The sequence below is a fragment of the Aspergillus stella-maris genome (genome assembly GCF_047715825.1).
Source record: "Aspergillus stella-maris strain CBS 113639 unplaced genomic scaffold BDV14scaffold_2, whole genome shotgun sequence".
NCBI classification, from domain to species: Eukaryota; Fungi; Ascomycota; class Eurotiomycetes; order Eurotiales; family Aspergillaceae; genus Aspergillus; species Aspergillus stella-maris.
The window spans coordinates 455,688-478,980 of NW_027396796.1; the positions used below are offsets into that span (position 1 = coordinate 455,688).

The 23,293-nt window shown below is 51.5% G+C and overlaps 13 protein-coding genes across 13 annotated transcripts; 7 read left to right on the forward strand and 6 right to left on the reverse strand.

The window, feature by feature from the left end:
* Nucleotides 1–43: 43 nt before the first annotated feature.
* On the forward strand, nucleotides 44–1,249 carry BDV14DRAFT_42643 (LamB/YcsF family protein). The gene is made up of 2 exons (XM_073776748.1): nucleotides 44–202; nucleotides 266–1,249. Exons 1-2 carry the CDS (start codon nucleotides 152–154, stop codon nucleotides 974–976), a joined length of 762 nt encoding a protein of 253 aa, XP_073633337.1. The 5' UTR covers nucleotides 44–151; the 3' UTR covers nucleotides 977–1,249.
* Nucleotides 1,250–2,005: 756 nt separating this feature from the next.
* On the forward strand, nucleotides 2,006–4,842 carry BDV14DRAFT_42645 (putative homeobox and C2H2 transcription factor). Its single transcript, XM_073776749.1, has one exon. The coding sequence runs from the start codon at nucleotides 2,232–2,234 to the stop codon at nucleotides 4,758–4,760; it is 2,529 nt and encodes an 842-aa protein (XP_073633338.1). The 5' UTR covers nucleotides 2,006–2,231; the 3' UTR covers nucleotides 4,761–4,842.
* A 555-nt stretch (nucleotides 4,843–5,397) lies between these two features.
* BDV14DRAFT_42690 (uncharacterized protein) lies at nucleotides 5,398–6,825 on the forward strand. Its single transcript, XM_073776750.1, has 2 exons — nucleotides 5,398–5,996; nucleotides 6,062–6,825. The coding sequence occupies exons 1-2, from the start codon at nucleotides 5,537–5,539 to the stop codon at nucleotides 6,706–6,708; spliced, it is 1,107 nt and encodes a 368-aa protein (XP_073633339.1). The 5' UTR covers nucleotides 5,398–5,536; the 3' UTR covers nucleotides 6,709–6,825.
* Nucleotides 6,826–6,941: 116 nt separating this feature from the next.
* Nucleotides 6,942–8,635, reverse strand: BDV14DRAFT_195073 (GMC family oxidoreductase; the record flags this gene model as incomplete). Its single annotated transcript, XM_073772090.1, has 4 exons — nucleotides 6,942–7,639; nucleotides 7,671–7,876; nucleotides 7,940–8,355; nucleotides 8,411–8,635. The coding sequence occupies 4 exons, from the start codon at nucleotides 8,633–8,635 to the stop codon at nucleotides 6,942–6,944; spliced, it is 1,545 nt and encodes a 514-aa protein (XP_073633340.1).
* A 1,234-nt stretch (nucleotides 8,636–9,869) lies between these two features.
* Nucleotides 9,870–10,805, reverse strand: BDV14DRAFT_42708 (uncharacterized protein). Its single transcript, XM_073776751.1, has 3 exons — nucleotides 10,440–10,805; nucleotides 10,191–10,372; nucleotides 9,870–10,110 (listed from the first exon to the last, which is right to left on the reverse strand). Exons 1-3 carry the CDS (start codon nucleotides 10,621–10,623, stop codon nucleotides 9,985–9,987), a joined length of 492 nt encoding a protein of 163 aa, XP_073633341.1. The 5' UTR covers nucleotides 10,624–10,805; the 3' UTR covers nucleotides 9,870–9,984.
* On the reverse strand, nucleotides 10,630–11,370 carry BDV14DRAFT_195074 (major facilitator superfamily domain-containing protein; the record flags this gene model as incomplete). The annotated part of the gene is made up of 4 exons (XM_073772091.1): nucleotides 10,630–10,921; nucleotides 10,975–11,059; nucleotides 11,111–11,243; nucleotides 11,293–11,370. The coding sequence occupies 4 exons, from the start codon at nucleotides 11,368–11,370 to the stop codon at nucleotides 10,630–10,632; spliced, it is 588 nt and encodes a 195-aa protein (XP_073633342.1).
* A 458-nt stretch (nucleotides 11,371–11,828) lies between these two features.
* Nucleotides 11,829–12,120, forward strand: BDV14DRAFT_195075 (uncharacterized protein; the record flags this gene model as incomplete). Its single annotated transcript, XM_073772092.1, has 2 exons — nucleotides 11,829–11,904; nucleotides 11,963–12,120. 2 exons carry the CDS (start codon nucleotides 11,829–11,831, stop codon nucleotides 12,118–12,120), a joined length of 234 nt encoding a protein of 77 aa, XP_073633343.1.
* Nucleotides 12,121–12,185: 65 nt separating this feature from the next.
* On the forward strand, nucleotides 12,186–12,776 carry BDV14DRAFT_163122 (uncharacterized protein). The gene has a single exon (XM_073766979.1). It carries the CDS (start codon nucleotides 12,297–12,299, stop codon nucleotides 12,456–12,458), a length of 162 nt encoding a protein of 53 aa, XP_073633344.1. The 5' UTR covers nucleotides 12,186–12,296; the 3' UTR covers nucleotides 12,459–12,776.
* A 409-nt stretch (nucleotides 12,777–13,185) lies between these two features.
* BDV14DRAFT_195076 (putative ubiquitin-conjugating enzyme) lies at nucleotides 13,186–14,351 on the forward strand (the record flags this gene model as incomplete). The annotated part of the gene is made up of 4 exons (XM_073772093.1): nucleotides 13,186–13,247; nucleotides 13,302–13,396; nucleotides 13,455–14,212; nucleotides 14,268–14,351. 4 exons carry the CDS (start codon nucleotides 13,186–13,188, stop codon nucleotides 14,349–14,351), a joined length of 999 nt encoding a protein of 332 aa, XP_073633345.1.
* An 887-nt stretch (nucleotides 14,352–15,238) lies between these two features.
* On the reverse strand, nucleotides 15,239–17,021 carry BDV14DRAFT_42725 (putative CUE domain protein). The gene has a single exon (XM_073776753.1). It carries the CDS (start codon nucleotides 16,961–16,963, stop codon nucleotides 15,551–15,553), a length of 1,413 nt encoding a protein of 470 aa, XP_073633346.1. The 5' UTR covers nucleotides 16,964–17,021; the 3' UTR covers nucleotides 15,239–15,550.
* A 1-nt stretch (nucleotide 17,022) lies between these two features.
* pex7 (putative peroxisome biosynthesis protein (Peroxine-7)) lies at nucleotides 17,023–18,653 on the forward strand. The gene is made up of 2 exons (XM_073776752.1): nucleotides 17,023–17,535; nucleotides 17,609–18,653. Exons 1-2 carry the CDS (start codon nucleotides 17,372–17,374, stop codon nucleotides 18,510–18,512), a joined length of 1,068 nt encoding a protein of 355 aa, XP_073633347.1. The 5' UTR covers nucleotides 17,023–17,371; the 3' UTR covers nucleotides 18,513–18,653.
* On the reverse strand, nucleotides 18,580–19,792 carry BDV14DRAFT_163125 (DUF1014 domain protein). The gene is made up of 3 exons (XM_073766980.1): nucleotides 19,579–19,792; nucleotides 19,412–19,512; nucleotides 18,580–19,310 (listed from the first exon to the last, which is right to left on the reverse strand). The coding sequence occupies exons 1-3, from the start codon at nucleotides 19,633–19,635 to the stop codon at nucleotides 18,794–18,796; spliced, it is 675 nt and encodes a 224-aa protein (XP_073633348.1). The 5' UTR covers nucleotides 19,636–19,792; the 3' UTR covers nucleotides 18,580–18,793.
* Nucleotides 19,793–19,966: 174 nt separating this feature from the next.
* On the reverse strand, nucleotides 19,967–21,873 carry BDV14DRAFT_195080 (multicopper oxidase-domain-containing protein; the record flags this gene model as incomplete). The annotated part of the gene is made up of 3 exons (XM_073772094.1): nucleotides 19,967–21,041; nucleotides 21,091–21,565; nucleotides 21,627–21,873. 3 exons carry the CDS (start codon nucleotides 21,871–21,873, stop codon nucleotides 19,967–19,969), a joined length of 1,797 nt encoding a protein of 598 aa, XP_073633349.1.
* Between the last annotated feature and the right edge of the window lie 1,420 nt (nucleotides 21,874–23,293).

The window sequence follows — 23,293 nt, forward strand, 5'->3', positions numbered from 1 at the left end:
ACGACTTCTCCGAGTCCCCCACCCCGCCACGACCTCTGAAGAGGTCCCTCCCAGCTCCAATCCACGGTTCGGGAGGGGCTTAAGCTCTGCGTATAAGTACCGGTCCGGTCCTTGCGACCGGCAAACGAGGTCGACTGCAAGCATATTCGTTATGGCTCCAATCACAAAAAAAGCGTTGGTTAACTGCGATATGGGGGAAGCGGTATGTCTTCACATTGCGCCTCGGTTTTGCCCACCACATAGAGCTAATGCGATCGCTCAATAGTACGGGAACTGGGCTTGTGGCCCGGACCTTGAGCTTCTCCCATTGATCGATATCGCCAATATTGCCTGCGGCTTTCATGCAGGCGATCCCCTGATTATGCAGGAAACGGTACGGAACTGCAAAGCGCATAACATCCTAATGGGAGCCCACCCCGGATTGCCAGACATTCAAGGGTTCGGGCGACGCGAAATGAAGCTATCGCCGGAAGAGCTCACAGCGATCACTATCTACCAGGTGGGAGCGCTCCAAGCGTTTCTGGATCGCGAAGGAGTGCCCCTCAACCACGTCAAACCTCATGGTGTTCTTTATGGGATGATGTGCAGGGATTATGAGGTCGCGAAGGCTGTCATGCAGGGTATTCCTAAGGGCGTACCGGTGTTTGGGCTACCAGGCACAAATATGGAAAAGGCTGCCAACGATCTGGGAATTGAATTTCGCGCTGAATTCTATGGCGATGTTAAATATGATTCTAAGGGGATGCTTGTGATTGACCGGAAGAAGAAGCCATGGGACCCTGCGGACGTTGAGAAACACGTCCGGCAACAGCTTGAGGACCAGTCCGTGACGAGCGTCGATGGAACTGTCGTGCCACTGCCGATCAAGGATTATCAAGTGTCCATCTGCTGCCACTCAGACTCCCCGGGCTGTGTTGAAATCATCAAGACGACGAAGAGAGTGGCCGACGAATTCAACAAGAAGTATGGGTTCTGAGCGGGTTTGTACATATCACCACGGATGAAACGAATTGATAGCGTTTAGTATTCTGCAAGTCGCAGTAGGCCTGTTGTATATTAGTAGACGCATTAAAGGGGCCAATGTTCATTGGACTGATTCAGAAGCTGGGTGCATCTTTCCGCAGCCAAGCTCTAGGATCAATGCCAGAGTCGATGATACAAACTGACGGTGCATATACCCTTCCATGCTAGTCATTCGAAACAGCGAGGAGGTAGGCTCGAACTCGTCTCATCGTTCTATGGACAAGTCGACTGCCATAAGCACTGTTGGGTTAATTAAACTTCAGTTGTTATCGTTATCAGCGCATGCGGAGGACAAGCGTTAGAGAGAGAGGCTAGTTCGTCAAACGAGAAAGCTAAATGTGTTAGGTAAACCAGTAGAGAACACAGGAACATGCCATCTTCATCGTTGTGTTTAGTAGTAGTAGTATTGTTCGTTGCTGTTTGGCAGGATCAGTGCTTCAGCCGAGTGTGGTCCAAGTGACCAACGCCTCGACGTCAGAGGGGCTCATTACCAGTCGGTCAACAAGGGTGGGCATGACAAGTATTGATATAGTAATTGCGGCTGGAGCCCCTGTATGAAACAAGAAAGATGGCTTGATAGACCAAGACAAGCACGGGGAGCGGAAGGTGAAAAGTCCGATATCGACGCGATGAATCATTGGGCTGAGCGGCTAACCGGAAGAGGCATAGCGCTGTCGTTGGAAGGGCGTGCAGTTTTAGTTCCGACATGCAATGACTAGTCTTCCCCTCTTCGAGCCTCTGGCGCCGCCTATCCATGGGTCCTGCTCGACAAGGGGGGTCGCTTTTCTCGTCCTCTGATGGGCTGATGCTGCCAATATGGCCCCGGGAAGCGTAAGATGATAACTAACTGTCGGTCAAAATCGAAACAAGCCGCGTGAGCGTTGCTGCAGTTCCACGCATGAGCAGGTAATCCAACAGTCCGACCGAAGACAACGACGAAGCATCTGGACGATTCTTGGTAGGAAGAACGGCGCTAGCAGGGTCCAATCTATCCACATTCCACTCCTTCGGCATGCTTTTCATACCCCGGACGAAGAACACAGCCCTCTTGTGATAACCACCCCTCTCACCCTCTCTCCTCCTTCCATCTCTCTACACTTCTCTTCTATTCTTCTACTCACCATTTACTACACTGCATCTTCACTGGTCCTGGTTGCTATATCACCTGTCTATAGCTTTCAAAGTCTTCACTTCAGTCAGCCCTGAAAATGGAGTTCTTCGACTTTGATGAGGCTGCATCCGGGTCCCATGCCTCTTATGCGCGGGACGACGATGTTGCTTCTGACCAACTCGAATTTGACGAGATCGATGCTCAGGCGAATTACCAATCTCTTGTACACGACCAGTCAGAAATGCCAGCTTTTGTTCCGCAACGACGCGAGCCTAGCAAAGGCATTCAGGGTGAACTCTTTTACGATCCAGAGGGTCCGTACCCCATGATGCGTGCCAAAGAACCATGCGATTTCTGCCGGAACATGGGGCTGGATTGCTTTATGGCCAAGCGCGGTGTGATGCAGAAGAGTGGTTGCACATGCTGCATCTCGCTTTACCGCGAATGCAGTTTCACCCAGACCATGCCCCAGGGCAAGTTCGCGGGTCTGGACACATTACATCCAATTTCCGAGCACATTGATATCCCTACCGGAGGCTTGACGGGCAAGAAAGCAATGAAGTCGTTTTCCGGCATTGCAGAAGACTTGGAAGGTCGTGCGAGAAAGAGCAGCTCCCGGCTTTCGCGAGAGGCGGTACGCATTCTCAAATCATGGCTTTATGATCATAGCGATCACCCATATCCTACCGAAGCGGAGAAGGATGAATTGAAGTTGCGCACAGGTTTGCGACGGACTCAGATCACCAACTGGCTGGCCAATGCCAGGCGGCGTGGTAAGATACGACCTGCGGCTCGAAGCAGCTCACCCGTGCCGGGCGCAATTGAGATCCCCAGGCAGCCAGATATTGACCACACGCTCCTGACACCCCTGGAACGTTGGAAATACTCTCCTCCTGAGAACGAACCGGCTGCCCTGTCCAACATTCTGCGAGCTTTGGAGGACCCATCCCTGCCCCTAGAAGTGCGTCAAGGGTCACGTGCCCGTCCTCGGCGGACTGGGTCTAGCAATGACTCAAGCCATACGAACTCGAATGTTTTCGACGCCTCATCCCTCGTTAGCAGTCATGAAAACAGTCAATCGGCTAGTCGTTCTTCCCTTTCCGATCTATCTTTTGCTTCTGCTTTCTCTCATCGTTCCTCTCTTGGATCCTACGGCTCAATGGAGCGGAAAGACCGCCGTCGCCGTCGCAAGCCTGCAACACCTGCCAATACCTTTACTCAACAGAAAGCCAAGAATGCTCGCATCTATCAGTGTACCTTCTGTGCCGACTCCTTCCAGACCAAGTATGACTGGCAACGCCATGAAAAGTCCCTCCACTTAGCCCTAGAGAAATGGACATGCGCACCTCAAGGGGGCGTAGCATTCATCAATGGCGCGAATCGCTGTGTATTCTGCATGGCTGTCGATCCAGACAATGGGCATCTCGAGTCGCACAACTATAGCACCTGTGCAGAGAAGAGCTCGACTGAACGAACTTTCTACCGGAAAGACCATCTCAACCAACACCTTCGATTGATGCATAACGTACGGTTCGTCCCGTCCATGGACCAATGGCGAAGCCATACCACAGAGATCATCTCTCGCTGCGGTTTCTGTGGAATCACATTGTCGACATGGAAAGGTCGAGCGGATCACCTTGCAACTCACTTCAAGAATGGTGCCGACATGAACCAATGGCAGGGTGACTGGGGTTTCGAGCCTGTTGTGCAAAGTCTCGTCGAAAACGCTATGCCGCCATACCTCATTGGCCAAGAACGCAACAGTCTGGATCCTTTCAAGCTCTCAGACTATACTACTGCAGCGCCTGCCCTGCCTATCCCAGAGGACGCCAATTGCTTCGAGCGCCTTAAGCTGGAGCTCACCGCGTTCATCCGAGGACATCTGTCAAGCGGAGCCGTACCGACAGACCAAGCGATTCAAGATCAGGGCCGACGAGTCATATATGGAACTGATGATCCGTGGAACCAAACTTGTGCGGACAATCCTGTTTGGTTGAGCATTCTCAAACGTGATGCAGGCCTCGAGCCCGCGCCAGGTTCAGAGCATATCCAGTTCAACAACTTGGGTATGCTACCACCATTTGCGTCGCACGAGGGACTCCGACGGCCTCCAGTGTGTGTTCGCGGGTCACGTAGTTCGGGACAGCCTAGCTCTGGCTTTCAAAGTCCTGCTCTCCCTGACACTGGGCGGTCATCTGCTGCACCCAGTGTGCGCGGGAGCTCAGCTGGCAGTTTTTCAGGCAGTGCAGCGATGTTCTCAGCTGCTCCGTCTGGGTTATCAGCTGATTGGGGTAGCAGTGTGTCAGCTGAAGTGTCGTCTTTCTCAACGCCACTGAGCACGTCAGTCGATCCATTTGTACAAATGGGCTTTGATCCCGAGTTCCTTCAACAACTCAACAATCGATATGAAGAGGAGATCCCGTTGGAAGGGATGGAGGGCCTGAACTTTGGAGTAGATGATGGTGGAGGAGGCTTTGGTGCGGCTGAACCGATGAACATGGCCGGTGTAACCAGCGGCGCAACAGCTCCGATCCCGATTCCGACGTCGAAGCAGCCGGAGATGGTGATGCCTGATGCCGGACCGCCAGATCTTCAGTTCCGAGGCACGGATAGACCTGGAATGTGAGCGTCGTAAAAGTGGAGGACTGCTGGACAGGGTTAAATTTCAGATTGTAGATAGATCAAGCGGTTTCGGGTGCGCGTAATATAATTGTTCTTTTCTTCTTCTTACTCTACCTGAGAGGTGATGCCATGCTTATAAGTGCTATCAGTGGCCACAGTGGAGGTGGAGTGAGTAACAAGGATGAGCCTGCGAAGGGCGTAAAGGGCGTACAAGTACAACTCCAAAACTGGACCAGGGGTCTCCGATTGGCTGCATGCCATGGAAGGGCGTGAGTTGACACCAGACTTCTATAGTGAGAGAGAGGTACTGCTTATCTTAGATAATCCTCAAAAAGTCCATCATCTTCATCTCCACTCCATCTGATCTCGGAGCAGTCCTCCCCATCATGTGCATCCCGTGCATCCCGTGCATCTAAATCCGCCCCACTGACATGTGAACTGCAAGCCAAGAGCCGATTCGCAACGGTTTTCCGTCCCCAACGTCTCACCTTTACATTCTAGACTGCAATTCTCCTCTCTGACTTATCTCTCTAGCCTACTTGACTTACAGTAGTCTGCTACTAGAGTAGCAAAGTACTATATCGTGATCATGGCGGCCGCCACAGCGGGGTGAATCTCGCACCCTGCCTTCGCCCCTCGGAATATTCAGATGGCTTATCATTTCTCTAAGTCTTGAAATTTCTATCTTGAGACTGGAAACTCGTTCTTCTCTTCTACCCTCTATATCAGCTATCCACTCTAAGTTTACTCGAACCCCGGACCAATCCTCCAACAGAGTTCATGGCAACCCTCCCAACGGGCTCACCACTCAGCCCACCACTACCAGCACCACCGCAATCAACCTTCTCGCTCGGCCTCTTCCCCCTCTTAATCCCAACAGTGATAAAGCGCCGTCTGACACGATCGTCTTCTCGATACGCGCTTATCAGAGCAAATTCAACACCAGCTGCATCCTCAACGACAATGCCGCTTCTCTTCAGCACTACTTCGAACTCCAGCACAGCCCCCAGTACAGGCGATAGCACGCCGCGCCCGTCATCGTCAGGGAGCGCAAGTACGGCGCGTAACTCAGATGACTCGCTTAGTGGACCTGATGATGATCTCGGTGGTACTGGTTTGTCTGCCACGGTGCAGACAGGGAGTACTGGTAGAGATAGTCGAGATATTTTGGCCCTACCAGTTAACGCGGGGGCGAGCTTCGAGGGTGATTCCGGGGTGCGGTGGAATCGGGTTAATCCTGGTATATCCCAGCATCTCTTCTCAATATTGAATGTAAATGCATCATGCTAATAAGTCTACTTACAGCCCTGCACCTCCTCCGCGACGCAGGCTACGAGGCACAACAACCCCACTCGGAACCTCGTCTCGTCCGCTCCCTCTATCTAAACTCAATGGCATACCTCCTCTCCGCACTTCCCGAAGACCTAAGTCCCGACGAAACAGCACTGCTAAGATCAAGCATGCCAGAACCTTTAAAACCACCACTAACGCTGCTCTCACCCACCGATCCAAACCACCCGCAGCACCAACACCAACTCCAACAATCACCAGCCCACCCAGGCCCAGCCCACAGATCTTACCTGCACCGCCTCTTGGCAAGCAGTATAATCTACATCTGCCTCCTTCTTCAACTCCTTATGCCATATCTAAAAGAAGTTATGTTCCAGCTGTACCGGTACGACCGTGCACACAGGATAACCGAGCGAATCACGGCTCTTATTCTTCTCCTGGCTGAGAAATTAGGGAGGGGCGGAGTAGGATTAGGGAATACAGTGCTTAATTTGTATGATGGGAAGACTGGGGCTGCGGTAAATGGGGCGGCGGCTTGGTGGATGGAGGGTGTTGCGGGGGGGATATATGAGGGGTTAGGAGAGGGTTTGGTGATTTTGGGGTTTGGTGTTGATTTAAGTCAGAAACAGGGAGGGGGAGAAATAGAAAGAGGATCGGGATAGAGAGAGTAGCGCTGGGTTAGAATCGTGTTTTGGAGGGATACGGTACCTATAGATTGGAATTTATATATAGATATCAATTTCTGGACCGGCTGGTCCTACTTGTATTTTCACCCCTATGATCACTCAAATCATAATTATCCACCAAGATTCCATCCATTAGATCTCACTACTACCCGTTACTCCGAACCAGATCCGCGGCCTTCTCAGCAACAGCGTAAACCGTTGCCATGGGATTAACGCTCGGAATCGAAGGGAACACACTCGTGTCTTACAACTCTCACGTTCTTCGTTCTGTAAACCTTTAGATCCCCGTCAACTACCACCCCCGCGTCTTTGGGCCCCATGGCCGCCGTCCCACAGGTATGATGCGCCAGGGTGGCCATGGAGCCGCGGAGTTGAGTCTGCAGTGCCTTTTTGTCAGTTGGGATTTGACATTGCTGGAAGAAAGGGCGGAGACTGGGGCTGGTGTTGATTATATCCAATAGTTGTTGCGTGTGCTCTGTTAGGAGGTGCATGTCGCGGGTGTCGGATAGGAAGCGAGGGTCTATGCGTGGGTTTGCGGTTGGATCGGTTGCGGCTGAGGCTGTAATGTGCGTGCTGCCGCGCGAGAAGGGGAATGTTAGTCTGATGAGGAGGATGGCGATGTTATCTGGTAATATAGCCAAACCATAGATGGCGGATGCTTCGGCGGGGTTCTGCAAGATGGATTGGATGGCTGTTGAGCGGGCATCATCATCACCATTACCAGACTCAGAGTCAGGCAAATCAGGCAGGTCAGCCCTAGCAAGAGCCAACGCCTTGATTCCAGGCTTAAGATCTGCAGTCGCTTCACTGGATTTCACGGACGCCGGGAATACGGCCATGATGTGGTTCTGCATGTTCTCGCCTACGCCGGGGAGGTCGATAATGGGCTGGCTGGTGGCGGTGATTCCTAGACTGGCGAGTCGCGAGGCAGAAGCTACCCCCCAATATCTTGAAAATATTGGGCGGGTTAAACGCCCCCGCGGCGCGAATCACTTCGCGCGAGGCATGGACGGTGATGGTCTTGCTGTCGTCGCCAACTTGAACTTGGGCCTCGACGCCAGTGGCAACGACGTTTTCGGTTTCATCCGACGCTTGAAGAAGGATCCGATGCACCGTCGTGCCCGTCTCGATAGTCACATTGTCTCTGCTGATTAGGTGGCCATATTACTGACCAGGTCCATCAGTACTACTCCTATGCCCAGAGCACGGATCAATCGCCGCCGTATAAGCATGAGTACCGAGTCTAGATTTCTCAGCAAGAAAGTCTTCATTGTAACTATACCCGAGGATGTCAAAAGCCTCATTCCACGCCTGGATAAGGGTGGTATATGCATTATCCAACGGCGCGCCGTGCACAACCTGGATCGGCCCCATCGCTGGAGAAATACTCGCGCTCTGGTGAGTCGCTTCGAAGCCAGAACCGCGGATAGGTGGCGGATGCAGAGTGTATGTCTTTTGGAGATACGGCGCCAGGGAATCCCATGTCCATTGCGGGTTTCCTAGCTGCGCCCAGGCATTGATTCCGCCTGGGGACGGCGGGAGAAAGGCGCTTCCGTTGATGGCGGAGGAGCCGCCTACGACCTTACCGGCTGGGTGGGTGAGTTCGCGATTGTTGAGGCCAGTCTGGGGCAGGGCTATATCAGGGTCTGGTCTGTAGGTTGGTAGAAGAATTGCTTACCTGGGGCACTGTTCGCAGGTCCCAGTCCAGCTCGGAACCCGCTAGGCTAGGGTAAGCCGCTGTGTCCTGAACGCGCGGATCATCCGTTGCAATTGGGCCAGCCTCTAGAAGCACGACGTGCATGTTGGGGGTTTCTGAGAGGCGACTGGCAACGACGAGGCCGGCGGTGTCTGCGCCGATGATGATATAGTCTGCGTTGGATGGGAGGGTTGAAGAGGTGGCCATTTTGCTTCGAATAGAATGCTTAGGACAGGATGAAAGAAGGAGAATAGAATACCTACTTTTCAACACGAAGAAAGACTCTGCAAACAAAGAAAAGAACAAAGCGCAACCTACGTGGCACAAGCTACCTACCTACCTCTTAACCTATGCTGACTGCCAACCCATCGGCTCCGTCATCAACTCTCGCAGCGAATCCATGAGTTTGTCTCCGTCTGACGACGACCGCTGCTTCCAGGGCGTGCTTCCAATCGTATGATCTGCCTCTTGCAGAGCAGACGGTGGCCCTGGTCTCCAGCTGACGTCGCTTGATTCTGACGGAGGAGTGGCTACCTGTAACGCCAGAGAGCGGCTAGGGCAAGCAGGCTCACAATCCATGACAAGGCTTAGTAAAGCCTCTAGCACGCTTGGCGGTGCCGTGCGAACAGTTTCCAGGGAAAGGCCGGGTATTGCCAGAGGAGTGACGCTGACTCGTATGGTTTCATACGGTGACAGCTCTGCTGTGAGCGCTCCTAGCCTGTTGGCTATTGCCTAGGATGCAACATAAGAAAGGGCAGTGATGCTTAGCAGGAGAGAAAGTTATTGGTGAGCAATGCAGAAGGTTGACGACCGGCGCACGCACATGTGCAGTAATGGCCAGATAGTCAGGCGTCTGGATGCCCTTTCGAGTAGAATAGTTTGACCAAAGCCGCAGCTCGAGGACGAGTCCAGCGGCCCAGATGGCCAGTCGGGTGCCAGTCGGAGTGGCGCGCGTGTTAGATAGTCAGTAGGAGGTCTGGGCCAGGCAATGACCAGGAAAAGAATGGCTGGTCATTCATGTAGCAGTCGATATGCATCTTGTCTGAGTTAAAGATGTTGCTGCAGGATACGTTTCCACCCCTGGAGATATTGGCGATTTCTCCGTCGAGGAATGGTGGAAGAGTATTGAGCATCCCAACAGCCAACCCAGCCGGTATTGGGGTTGGCCGTTTATGCAGGTTATTATAGGTTATTATCTAGTCTAGACAGTTTGTATCGTGCTATAGCCGCATATCTCTGTGTCTTGTCCGTCCCGGTTTCCAGCATTTTTCTAGTCAAGGCCTATTGGTAATTGCTGATTGAACCCTATCTAGCTATCTCCATCCCTCCTCCCCTCCACCCCGTTCCCAACCTCCTAACCACATCAGCCAATGGCCCCGCAAGAACCCAAAGCACCACTCTACACCAGCCCTATCAGCAAGCGGCTGCTGAGCTGCAATGGCCGCGGCGGCACCGATGCACCGGACGAGATTGTAAGATGCTTGCACTGTTGCGGAGGCGTGGGGGTTTAGGTCTGTTAAGAGGGTTCCGCAGAACTTTATGGCAGAATCCATTTGTCAGATTCGTGGTTTAGGTTTCTTTTGCTTTGGCGGATATTGAGGATGAGAATGGGGCCTTACGGTAAATATACTTGATGTTGCGGCCCCGTTAATGAATTGCATGATTAGGGGGACGGCGATGTGCTACGGTTGATGCGATTAATTAGATCCGGGGTCTTTGAGTCTTGGGTAACGGGCTTGGAAATGGGTTGAGTTGCTCTTACAGTTTCCTTGTACAGACTAACTCCATATCCGGCCGTTGAAGCGGCACTGAGGATAACTAGTGTATATATCCCCGCGAACCGCGCCTCTTCAATTGGAAAGTCCGTGATGTCGTCTCCGCTATATTGTCCTTCTCTTCCATGCCGGGCAGCGAACTTCTTGATATTTCGGTCGAGGAATCTACCTGTTCATATGAGTCAGAAAAATGTCTAGTATTATGGAAAGGGCTCCAATCTCTTCAATGCACATACCAGTCGAATAAGAGGCCACAGCGCCCCCAATCCCAGAAGGAAGATAAATTAATCCAGCCTCAAGATAATTCAAATCGTAAACCTCAACACACTGCGCCGCCAATGAAGCCTGCATCGTCATTTTTACCACGTATGTAATCGAGCCGATTAGAATTACCGTCATATTACTCTTTGAATAGAGCATCGAAATTCATTTGAATGGGTTCGGGGTGTGGCATTTCCGCTTGTTGGCTGTGTCGTCCTCTTGATGATTCTGAGTCTTGCGGGTTTTCGTGAGTATGTCGAAGAAGCTTCTATGTATACCTTCTACTCGCACGCTGCCGTTTCCGACGATCTTTCTTTGAGTTTCAGGCAGGATGAATGTTATTATGAGTAGGTATACACCGGTTAAGATGATGAGGAACCAGAAGATCCAGCGCCAGCCCAGTTCTTGAGTTAGGACGCCAGCTATGACGGGGCCGAAGCTGGGGGCTGCGTTGGTCCTAATGCCGTCAGATGTGCGATGAATTTTAGGAGATTGAGATATTTGGCATACATGAAGATCAACGACCCAACATAAGAGCCTCTTTCAGCGGTCGTCGTAATGTCTGCGACAACGCCGCATGCTGCACCATAAGAACCTAGAATTACAGTCAGCACCAAGTATTTTAACCAGGAGAAGTTGGAAATACCAGAAGCACCAGCACTCTGCACCATCCGCAACATCAAAAGCGCCGGATACGAGTTCTGCAGCGCAAGACCAATATTTGACCCGAAGACCAACACAAACATCAAAATATAAGCCGGTCTACGCCCATCATGATTCTATAATCAGGTATGTCGTTACAGACCAATTGATGAGCGAGAGAGACACGCCCAGATCACGGGCCAGATCACGGGCCATGGGGTCTAGTGCTGGGAAGTAGATGTAGCTGCTGAGCGTTGAGAACATGGCGCCGAATGGGACGAGGAAGCTGATTCATTTCTTTTCGGACGGGGTGTATATTGAAAAGAGTTTCTCTGTTTCTGTTTCTGTTTCTGTTCGTGGTTCTGTCTTAGGGACTGGGTTCTTTTCAATAGTCGCATTGTCGGCTTTGCTTGCTGAGTTGCTGGGTATATTATCGCTGGGTTGTTCTGCTCCTTGAGGAAGCGAGGATGCCATTGAATGTTAAGAAGCGCGAGAATGTCTTCAGATGGCTCGAGGGGATACAATGGCGTTTTATCTCTTTGACAGAATGTTGATGAGGGACAGTGCGGCCAGACAAAGGACCCGGGAGTCAGGTGGTCAAGATACTCATTGGCCAAGCGGCGGGCACCTGCAGAACGTTGGGTACTAAATTGTTAATCGATTACTTTCAAAAGCATCTGGAAATCCCAGTCCTAGCAGTGTTCATCCACCAGCTTGCAAATATGTTGGAACACAGGAAGCCCAGACATGTCGGTCCCATCGGCCAGAATGTGCAGCTCGACGAGACCATCATGGCTAGTATGTTGCGCCCCTCTTTTCATTCCAACTTGTACCAGTATTGATACAGACGTATTAGAGCTGCCAGCGGATTACATAGTGCTATCCGTGACCCCTTCCGGGAAGAGTCTATGGGTGCCCACAGTCAAGATATTGGTCTCGCGACAGGATGGACAGACTGTCAAATACTTCAAGAAGGTTGTTATGATCATTGTGGACTCCATAGATTGGTACTGATAGCTAATTGGGAACCACCGGTAAAGCGAGAGAGGGTATGATAAAAGGAGCATATGAAACAGATCAAGCTCTCTACGCCTTCGTCCCAGACCACATGCCGAAGCCTTTCGCATATGGAACCTACACTGATCACCCAGATACTCACTTCTACATCTCCGAGTTTGTGGACATGAACGATGATCTTCCCAGCTCGCAGGATTGGGGCATCTGCTGTAGCAGCAATCCATCTCAAAAGCATAGGAAAGTCGCCTAGCGGGCTATTTGGCTTTCATGTGCCTACTCATCTTGCGAATGTGCCCATTGACAACAAGTGGTCCCCAAGCTGGACTATATTCTAGACGCAGCAGATGAGAGGTATATTTGAACAGGAGAAGCTCAGTCACGAGATAGATGATGAACTGGAGACTCTGAAGAAGACTTATCCCGATATCACAGTCCCAAAATACCTTGAGCCTCTTGAGAGCGATGGACGGTCGATTCGGCCTTGTCTGGTTCACTCAGACTTGTGGCCTGGAAATATTAAGCTCAGAGGCTCATCGGATAAGCCCTGCATGTTCGATGCATGTGCATACTGGGGCCATAATGAAAAAATGGACTCGAATTCGAAATGTCGTATCTCGACGCTAAGCTTCTCTTCACTTTTCAGCCGAGCTAGCCATTTGTCGCTACCAGGGGTATGAATTGGGAGCCCCGTGTATTGACGAGTACCTCAAAAGAGTCCCCATTTCCGAGCCTGCTGTCGACTTTGACAAGAGAAATGTTGTATATGCGATCAAGTACCATGCTTTGCTGTCAATTCTATACTCCCACGACACAAGCTTCAGAGAGATCTTGAAAGCAGAGTTGGCGAGGCTGGTAAAGGGCAATGACTGGTTTGATTTACTTCAAGATTTTCATCTGTTTATTGAGACAATTGAGAATAACTGGGCGTTTTTATGGGGAGTTGTAAGAAGCAAGTTGTTAGTGTCAGCATGGGCCCGCCAAGCTCCACCACTCCAGCCTTCTCCGACGCTCCCCTGATCCCTCTTGAGTCTTGACTTCCTCTCATTCCGCTCAATTGGCGCCATGTCAACCACTCGATTGCCCAGTATAGCTTCTCTACGGAGGTATCAGCTGCTCCAGGAACAGTGAGTCCAGTTCCCTGAAGAAAGCCCCACGAGCTTACGCTAATCCTCGTCCAGTGCAAGCTTAAAGCAAGCAGCTCCTCCGGGTGTTTATGTGAGCGTCAGTCCCACTGACCCGTCGCTCTGGGCTTGCGTGATTTTTGTTCGCTCCGGTAAGTTACAACTGCAGCTCCTGGTCCCAGAAAGTATCTAACAATGCCTCCTTTCCAGGTCCCTACGCCTCTGCCATCCTTCGGTTCCAGATACGCTTTCCCCCGGATTATCCTGATCGCCCACCGCTCGTGACATTCTCCACGGACGTCTTCCATCCTCTGATTGTACCCCTCACGACATATACTTTCAGCACTGGCGCATCGAGTGAAGATCCTGTCAGCGCGACGGACGAGGAGCGATTACCGCCGGGAGGGTTCAGTCTCAGGCATGCATTCCCCCACTGGTTCGGGCGGGCAAGACGTGGTGACGCTGGTTCTGTTCGATCTTCAAGAGCTGTCAGTGTAGATAATCCAAAAATTGCGCCTACAAAGGGGACAATCGCCGACACCCCAGCGCAAGACGAAGGCGACGCGACAGAAACGACGAAAACAACAGAAACCACAGAAGATGAAGGTGGTGAACCCGAGGCTGCCGACGCTCCTCCGGCCAAGAGTCCTCCCAAACCCAGAACATCAACTCCGGTTCTTGAAATCCTGGACTACATCCGCACTTCGTTTGACAGTGAGAGTGTTCTTGATTCCGTGCCGCTAGAAGCAGCGGGCAACCCAAGTGCCTGGCACGCATGGAAGGCCCACCGAAAGGATGCCGACAATACGGTTGTGGCCGACGACACCAAACGCGATAGGCCTCAAGCGCGAGCTCCAGGTGATTGGCACTGGGACGGGATCTGGTCCAGGCGCGTTGAGTACGAGATCGAATCGAGTCGGTCGGACGCAACTCTGTTCGGAGGTGCTACCCGAGGCCCTGATGAGATGGTACGTCTTTTAACCTTTATGATAAAACGCAGGAATAGTTAACCTTGAATCGCAGATTCGGTTCAGCCGGTTAGATGGCGATGCATTGGCTTCAATCAAGCAGATGGTCATCCCTCCCGTGGAAGGAGCCTCGGAATAAACACACAACAAAGCACCATTGCTACACTGCGCAGCTGTCCCAACCGGTGCTTAACTCCGGCAACCTGAATCTGAGCTCTTTTTGCTCCTTCCTCCTGGACTCCTCTACATGAAAGTGCAAGCACAACCCTTGGCCCTGGAGTTGACGCCAGCTTGATGCATCCGTATCTTACGACAGAACCTCGTACCTCTCTATCAATAGCCTCGCCGCATCCGAACACTCCATTTCTATCGTGCTATTACATGGCAGTATTGGATTCAACTGTATAAAGGTATCGCCATGAACCCTAAACAGAAAACAGCGATTATCGTCGTCGCGTTAGTCCTCGTACCGATCGTTCTCGTCTGCTGCGCATTTGCACTGGCCTTGGGCTGTGCTGAGTTCTGGAGCTCAGGTCGCGTCATTGCCATCAAACCTTGGGCTCGTCGACAGCTGGCTGCCGTGCGACAAGGCCTCAAGCCGATCAAGTCCGACGATTCTCGTACCACTACCCAGAACGGATGCAATACTAGCGCCTCCAATACGAATACACAAACTTCCATGGCGATGGCAGAGGTCTGATGCAAGACTTGCATAAGTCCGCTGGCTTGAAGACCAGGTGTGTGTGCGGAAGTGTTGGACCTCGTGCTATTCGCTTACTGATGCTGTCTGGCGGATAGGTTCGACTTTTCTCTGCAAATTGCTTCCTTTGGGGATATGGTCGTGGCAGCCTTTTTAATATTACACTTGCGACCTCGAGGCCTGGCAAGGGCTGTTTGCTTGACCTTGGAATGGGCGGGACACTCCTATTTGGTTAGACCTATGGCAACAGTACGTCTGAAAACACCCATTACCATTCGCATTCTATCTCAAGGCAAAGCTAACTGCATGCAGTTATAGCTTCAATTAGCAATCTCACTTGTTCCGATATCGAATTCCAGAGATACCAACCACACAACGCACTACTACTTCGGATCCGGCTGAGTGATTACCATTCGTCACTGATCAGCTTTACTTCACAGCTCATATAACAGACAGCATCAGCTCAAGGTTGACGACACGGGTGACCTTACCATTTTTCACGCTGCTTGCGCGTACCATGGCGAGGCATGATTTGACAGCATCTCTGCGGCCAGATTACAGAGGGTTGACCACTTTGTGTATATAGATGAGCCAGCATCCAATGCCAGTCTATTTGAGAGATGTGTACACAGTTCGCTTTAGTCGGCAAAATTAGCCAGGCTCGGGGCTTTGGCGTCCTCTTTATTAGCTTCATGTTGCTTCCAGAGCGGCTCGCCATCATCATCAAACTCTGCCCACTGGAAGAACCCACAACCTTTCTTCCCCGGCTTTGAACCCATATAGCATTGCCACCAGTAGCGACCTCTAGCGTACCGCTTTCGCTGAACACACTTTAAAACCGCATGCGCGTTACACCGACAACGCGGAATATTTCGCGGATGTAACGAATCCCTATACCACCGATACGTGATATTGATGCGCCGATTCCCCGACAGTGGATGCGGGGAAATTGTCTGCGCAGGGGCGATAGAGTGCTTCCACTCCTCTTGCGTCTCGGCATGCATAACCAAGAGCGAATTATGCGGAAGGGCTATAGAAACCTGCCCCTGGGCATCAGCCTTTGACCCTCCTCCACCTCCTGTACCAGTATCCTCTCCTTCCGCATCCGAATCATCAGGAACGATTCTCCTAACGCGAAACTCCCTCTGCACCCCCAAACTAATACTCCCTATCACCGCGCGCGGTCCCAAATACGTAAGATGGTCCGTATGATACCCCACACTCTCATTCGGCCCATCGTAACAATTCACGAACGCCGCATTGGGAATCCACTCCTTCGGTGACTGGTACTTTAATTTCTGACCGCCGGGATATACGTCCTTTATCCTCTTCCTAATTTCGCCATTCACAGCCTCCTGTACCCTCCCTGAGATCGCGCGGAGATGCGGCGTCGCCTGCCGGATCTTTGTATGGTATGTCCCGCCATAAGAACAATCTTTCGCCAATCTCTGCTGCGCTTCTTCTTCTGGTGTCGAGACGTACACGGCTGTAGAGTGTGGGCTTTCAACGGTGCGCTCGAAGATCTGAAGCTTTAGTCGGGAGAAGTGTTTCGACTCATCGAGGAGTTCGAGGAGGAGAGCATTGGCTGTTTCGGGGGGTAGGAAGTTGTGGATTATCGTGCACGATGTATATCGCGAGACGTCTTCGGGGCTGTAAAGGTAGAGCGTTTTGCCCTTTTGAATATTCGGTGGTTGACGTCTTCCTTGTCCTTTGTCATTTCCATTCTTCGGGCTTTTGGCTGGGGAAGGCGAAGCAAGGACGTGAGAGGTTAATGATGTCTGTATTGCCGTCGCAGCTGAGGGGGCGGTTACGGGTGCAGTTCTAGTCCGTTTCGCGAGGTGTTTCTGCTCGGTCAGTGTTGTAATTGCGGTTTCGACTGAGCCGGCGCAGGAGACGAGGATGTCTAGGAGGGTATCCTGTGTTATGTCTGGGAAGAGTGAGATAAGGCGGGCGATTTTGATATCTGTTGAGGCGTCATCGTTATTGTCTTCGGCTGAGACTGGGTCGGGTGGAGGAGTGTGAGGTCTCTTTCGGGAGAGATAGCGGTCCATTGGCAATATTCTGTCGAGGTGACATAGTGATCAAGGTTAACGAAAAATTGTCATATTCGTTGTTGTGGGGAGAAGAAAGACCAGATGTTGGTGATTTTGGAACAGACTGCACGTGATTGCTCTGGATATAGCCAGTCACAGCGCAGTTCAACCTCACTGCAGCTCTGAAACAAATGACCAGCAGAGAATCATAAGGATATCAAAGCCATCATGGACAATCCGACACTACCCCCTTTGACTGAAGCAGGAGCATGAAATGATATCGTGAGTAGTGCTAGAGTCCAGCAAGCTCAGCCACGAACCTCGGCTCGTGCCAATCCCCCGCAATCTGGATCTCCATGGACTCCGACTGCGCTGTGCTCTCTTCCACCTCCTCCAAGCACGATTCAGTTCTGAACCTCCCTCGACATGCTACATTACCGCACACAGGGCTACAACGGCTATGCGGTCAAATACTCTCCATTTTTTGACAACCGATTAGCAGTCGCTTCGTCCGCGAACTTCGGCCTCGTGGGTAATGGGCGGCTTTACATTCTTGAGTTGACGCCGAATGGGATTGTTCCTGCGAAATGGTAGACATTCCCTATTATAATTCGTCGCATACTTTACAGAATAAGCTGGCTAACAAATTTGTGGTGTCTGCAGGTTCACAACCCAAGACTCCCTCTACGACCTCGCCTGGTCCGAAGCAAACGAGCACCAAGTCCTCACGGCCTCCGGCGACGGCAGCATAAAGCTCTTCGACTGTACGCTGAACGACTTCCCCATCCAGAACTGGAAAGAGCATAACCGCGAAGTCTTCAGCGTGAGCTGGAATCTCGTGGCGAAGGATACATTCTGTTCAAGTTCCTGGGACGGCACGGTTCGGATCTGGTCGCCCACGAGGCCGCATTCACTCGTTACGCTACCGACGCACAGCTGTACTTATTCGGCCTCGTTTTCGCCGCATTCACCGGATATACTCTCTTGCGTGTCGTCGGATAGTTATTTGAGATTGTATGATTTGAGGACACCGGCGTCGGCGTCGAATCACCTTACATTACAGATTCCGATCCATGCGGCGCCTGTTGTGCCGATACCGGGGAAGCCGGGGGCTCCGCCGTCTGCTTGTCCGCCCAGCGAGGCACTCACGCACGACTGGAACAAGTACCGTCCGTCCGTTGTCGCCGTGGCAGGTGTGGATCGGACAATACGGACTTTCGACATCCGGGCGCCGCAGCAGGGCCCGCAGGCCGTGATGGTAGGGCACGACTACGCGATTAGACGGGTAGCGTGGTCGCCGCATCTTTCGAACGTTTTGCTGAGCGCAAGCTACGATATGACCTGTCGCGCTTGGAGCGATCAGTCGCCTGCCGGTGTAGTGGGGGATACGGATCTGATGAGGTCGGGGCCGAGTCCTGTGATGGGTGCTGAGCTGGGAAGGATGAATGCGCACAGCGAGTTTGCGACGGGAGTCGATTGGTGTCTTTTTGGGAGTGAGGGATGGTGCGCTAGTGTGGGGTGGGATGAAAGTGTTTATGTTTGGGATGTTAGGGCTGTGATGGGATAGACCGGCCTATATTGGGTTGATTATGATTCTCTGTATTGGATATTTAGACTGCATTGATACGCACGTATATGATACCTTTATTCCTAGTTCCCATTTGGCTTGAGTTGGGACCTATACTTTTACATCTTTATTCTTGGGTTTAGATAGCAGCGTTTTGCCCGGTCTATCTATATACAAGTTCTTCTCACATCACGTCACTTCGTTCCATTTGACAGGAAGAGTCCAAAATCCTCCAGCCAAGAAACCCGGGTATAACGCACTTCACAAAAGCACTAACAAACCTACTTCGCCAACCTAGCCTCAGTCTTCTTCCTTTCCGCCTCCCTAACAGCAGCAATCTCCTCCCGCGTAGCATCATGCGAAACATGCACCTGATTAAACGGATTCTCCTCACTCTTCTCAAACTCCTTCTTGCAAAGCTCAATACGCTGGTTCCTCCTCAACCCCGGATTCTCCGCCTCAATCTCAGGCAGTCGCCGCGCCTCAAACGCCGCATACGCAGCCTTAAATCGCCTCTCAGGGTGTCGATCAATCTTACTCGTATCCTTAGACGTGAGCGAGAGCGCATCAAGCGCGTTATCGATACCAGTGGCATTGAGCGCCGATGACCTGGCAGGGGGTGTATCGTCATCCAATTGAGAAAGGTTGAGCGTGCCCTTTGACGGAGCGGTATTCTTTTTCGCGGCGGCTTTGGTGTTCTTTGGTTTTGAGGGCTGCGAGGCTTCTTCTGCTGCTAGGAGGGCGTCGCGCTCGGCCTTTTTGCGTGCTGCGTCGGCTTTTTTGGCTTCGGCGTCTTCCCTGTTGTTTTTTGGAAGAGAGAGTGTTAGTTTTCTTTTCTTTTCTGGTCTTTGGGTTTGCTGAAAGAATGTAGAGGTGGGGTGCTGGTGGCTGCTGCGTACTTCTTGTTTGAGTTCTTCGCGCCCTTAGCCCATTGCTTGTCTTCTTCGGCGGCGCGCTTGGAGTCCTCGGCGGCTTTTTTGTTGGCGGCGGCTTCGGCTTTCTGTTTGGTGTGGTTCGTTAGCTCTCTCTGCTTGATGATAAGATGTTGGGGAAAGTTGACACTCACGCGAGCGTTGCCTGCAGCCTTCTTGGAGTTCTCGCCGGCGCCCTTCTTGCCCGCCATGTTGACTTTTTGTCCTTGGAGTTTGGTTTATAAAGTAGCGCTAATTTCTGGGAGTGCGATGCGTAAAGAAGACGCTGAGAGCGATGTGCCTTATGGAGGGGCAATTGAGTTAAAGCTTTGTATGTCGGGCCGATGACGGTGGTTATCTGATGGCGGGGTGGTGTGTACTAGTGACTAAGCAGATGTATAACGGGCATTTTATACTTGTGCTTGGCATGTGATAGAACTATGGAATATTATGGGCCTAAATGCACACTGGAACTATAACAAAATCAATATATATCTCTGTATTATATGCACCGAGTCCCGACTTCCGGAAAACGTCACAGCGTTACGAGTGCTCATTCATGTCAACAGACATCTGGTACTCCTCAGGTACCTCAGGCCATTCATCAACCCCGTCAATCATGGCCAAGGCCATACCACCGCTCTGATGCATCTGCAAATGACAATGAAGCAGGAACGGCCCCGGGTTGACGACGTGGTACCGTACAGCCAGCCAAGACCCCCACGGCCCCGGGGCAATCGGAGTCGCAAAGGTGTCTCTCAGCTGTGGCGTCTCAAAGTTGAAGTTCTGGGGGATTTCTTCCATGGCTTCTGCCACAGAGTTCCAGATGAATGGCTGTTCGCCGTAGCCAATCACGAAGAATTTGTTTGAGTGTTTGTGCATCGGGTGAGGTGGCTGGTTTCCCGTTGTTCCGTTGAAGATGATATCCACCCAGGTGTCATTGTAGGTATACACGCTGTATGGGTATGGGATTGTGTCTGCGTCAAACATTGCCGGCTTAGCTTCTTCAAGCTCCAGTGGGAAGCTTCCATTTCCTAGTTGCCAGCGGTAGGCTGCACGGTAGTGGCCGAAGTGTAGGATGAAGGTGCGGTTCACGGTCATCGATGGCACCTCAACTGGGAAAGGAACGATGAGAGATTCATCTAGGAAACTTGTCTGTTCGGTGCTTGGAAGGCCAATTTCCGTGACGTATGGAGTGGACGGACGCTGCGGAGGTCGAAGCGAGCCATAAGACATCGTTCCCGTGCCGTTAATTATTTGATTTTGTCCATTGTGGGCAGCCCTAACTGTATAGTCCCTTGCTTGCCTGTTTTGCTTGAGCTCGATCAAGACCGAGTATCGTGTACCCGCATATATCTGAATAGCATGGACGAGAGTGGGCTCGATGTATCGCCCGTCGATTGCGTACACATACATCGGATGCTCGTCTATAGAAAAATTGATAGCCGAAGAACCAGCCAAGCTGATTAGGTCGCGACTTATGTAGCGAGAACGGGAGTCGACTCTCATGACTTCTTCTGGGCCATCGCCGGAAATGCATCCTTGATAAAACCCGTCAGGCAGCACACTGGGATCACGCGGATATGTGCCAAAAAACGAGTCAAGAGGAGGGAAACACCTGGGCCAATGTCAACTCGGATTGTAGCACATACGTGAGAAAGCCTTACCCCATATCTGTCAACGTATTGTTTCCAAGCGCGGCTCTTTGCCCAGGTAGAGTGAGCTTGTTAATTCTTTCTTGCGGTAAGCAGTATGCAGAGCCCTTGCCGTTGATCAATATCGCGTTCGAACAGACGTTCTCCACACCGGATTCTATTTCAGCTTGCCATATCTCCTCTGAAGTCATAAATCGCCAGTCAGTAAGCATAATAGGCTCCGACCTGGATTCTGCCCTGATCATCGCAGCGATCTCGGCTCGATCGTTCGTTATGAGGTTGAATGGCTTCTCCACCGAGTCTTTGGGTTGAATGTGAATAGCTCCATAAAAACCGTCAATCAACTGGCCTCGACTATGGGCGTGATACGCATAGGAGCCGTAGTCAACCGCAGTCCATTTGTATGTAAAGAGGTCACCAGGTTCGATTGGTGCCTGCGATAATCCCGGTGTGCCATCAGACCAAGGAGTCCCTAGCTGAATGATGCCTAGGATACAGTTAACAAATACAGTCAGGAAATAGAGAGTCTTCAGAGACATGATACGTACCATGAAAATGTACCGTCGTAGAGAACGGCATACGATTTCTCACACGAACTTCAACTTCATCTCCCTGCCTTGCTCGAAGCGTAGGGCCAGGAAGTTGACCATTTGACAATATAACCTTGCGCACCACACCTGCAATCTCGCGATCCTCCCATGTCAGGTGCAGGTCGAACCGAACGACCTTGCATGTTACCCAGTTCACCAGGCACAGGGTGACTAGTAAGTTCAGCGCGCTAGATAGAGCCTTCATGTTTGAAACTCATGGCCGACAGCAAGACCTGGAAGGCACGAGGACCCCTTTATATCGGTCTTGAATGAGGTGAAGCATTCATTCCATGCTTGAAATGGCAATTGCTAGCGCCCCTTTACCATCGCAGGGATGGAAGAAACGGGTCATTCTAAATTTATGCGCGGTTCGAGCTCATCTTCGGGTTTCGTGGTAGGATAAGGCAACGCTCTCAGACCCCTTGACATGCCAGATCATTTCCGAGTGAGCCGTAAGCCACAGAAAGTGTCTCATGTGTGGTAACGCAAAGCCAATCTGGCGGAACAGGTTGTATCGCAGCCTTGTGGTCGGAGAATATTGCATACAGTTGGTCGAGCAAAACGCACCTAAAATGAGCTCACCCAAGTCTTGGAGATCAAGAAGCGGGGATTGAATATTGGGCGGCATTCTAATTTCAGCATCGAAAAGGGGGCGGGTACAACATGCGTCCACTTCTTGCTTGTTTGTCGCGACCCAGCTGGATACGAAATAATGACAGGAACCAACAACACCGGGAGCGTTCAGAGGCTGACACTCACGAATCAGCATGAGGCAAATGGGGCCAGGTCTGTGAGAGCAGGCGATTCGCCGTTATGGTCCTCCCCAAAAAAAGCAAATGTTTGTGACGCCCTGTAGGGTTCCATACGTGGCGAACCAGGAATGCCCGTCAGCAAGTGGGCAGGGATATTGGGCTTCTCTGTATTGTCCTTCAAGCGGGGAACGCAATCTCTAAGCAACAGAAGCATTATGGGCGCGATCTCATTGTAACATGGTAGGTGGATGGTTTGGGATTTCATAATGGCCGTGAGGCTGGTGTTGATGAGGATACTTTGTATACCGCATCCGAACGTACACCATGCACAGTGTATACCGGGAAGGCTCCCAAGAGATGAGTTTCAGTAGATTAAATGTCTCAAAGCCAGTGCTGTATGCTACTGCATGATCCCACGTAAGTCATCGTACTTGTTCACCAGGATGCTGTCATCCATTCTCTTGAACCAGGGCGGCAAGGCAAACACCGATCATTTGACTTTCCGAGGCTGTTTCTTTTTTCATAAGCATTATCGTGGTATACTTGGTCATATGGCTCACACTTCATCCTGCTTAGCACAGACAAAGTCGGGTGCTTGCCACCACGAGGCAGAGTCATTGCAAGCAGGCAAAAGGAAGGCTAACGCTTGTTTTCCGGTATGGCGTTGTCTCTGTACGATGCCAGAAATTGAGAACGCCAGTCACTAAAGTTGGTGATTTTGAGATTGCCTTTCTGGAGAATAGCCAGGTGGTCAGGCCTCCTAGCCTCTTGAGGGCCATGGCAGGGGCGTCGCGCTGGTTCCTTCGGGTGCTGCAAGTAATCATTGTCGCTGACATAGTTGGCCATGATAAGGCTCGATCGAGCCAAGCATCA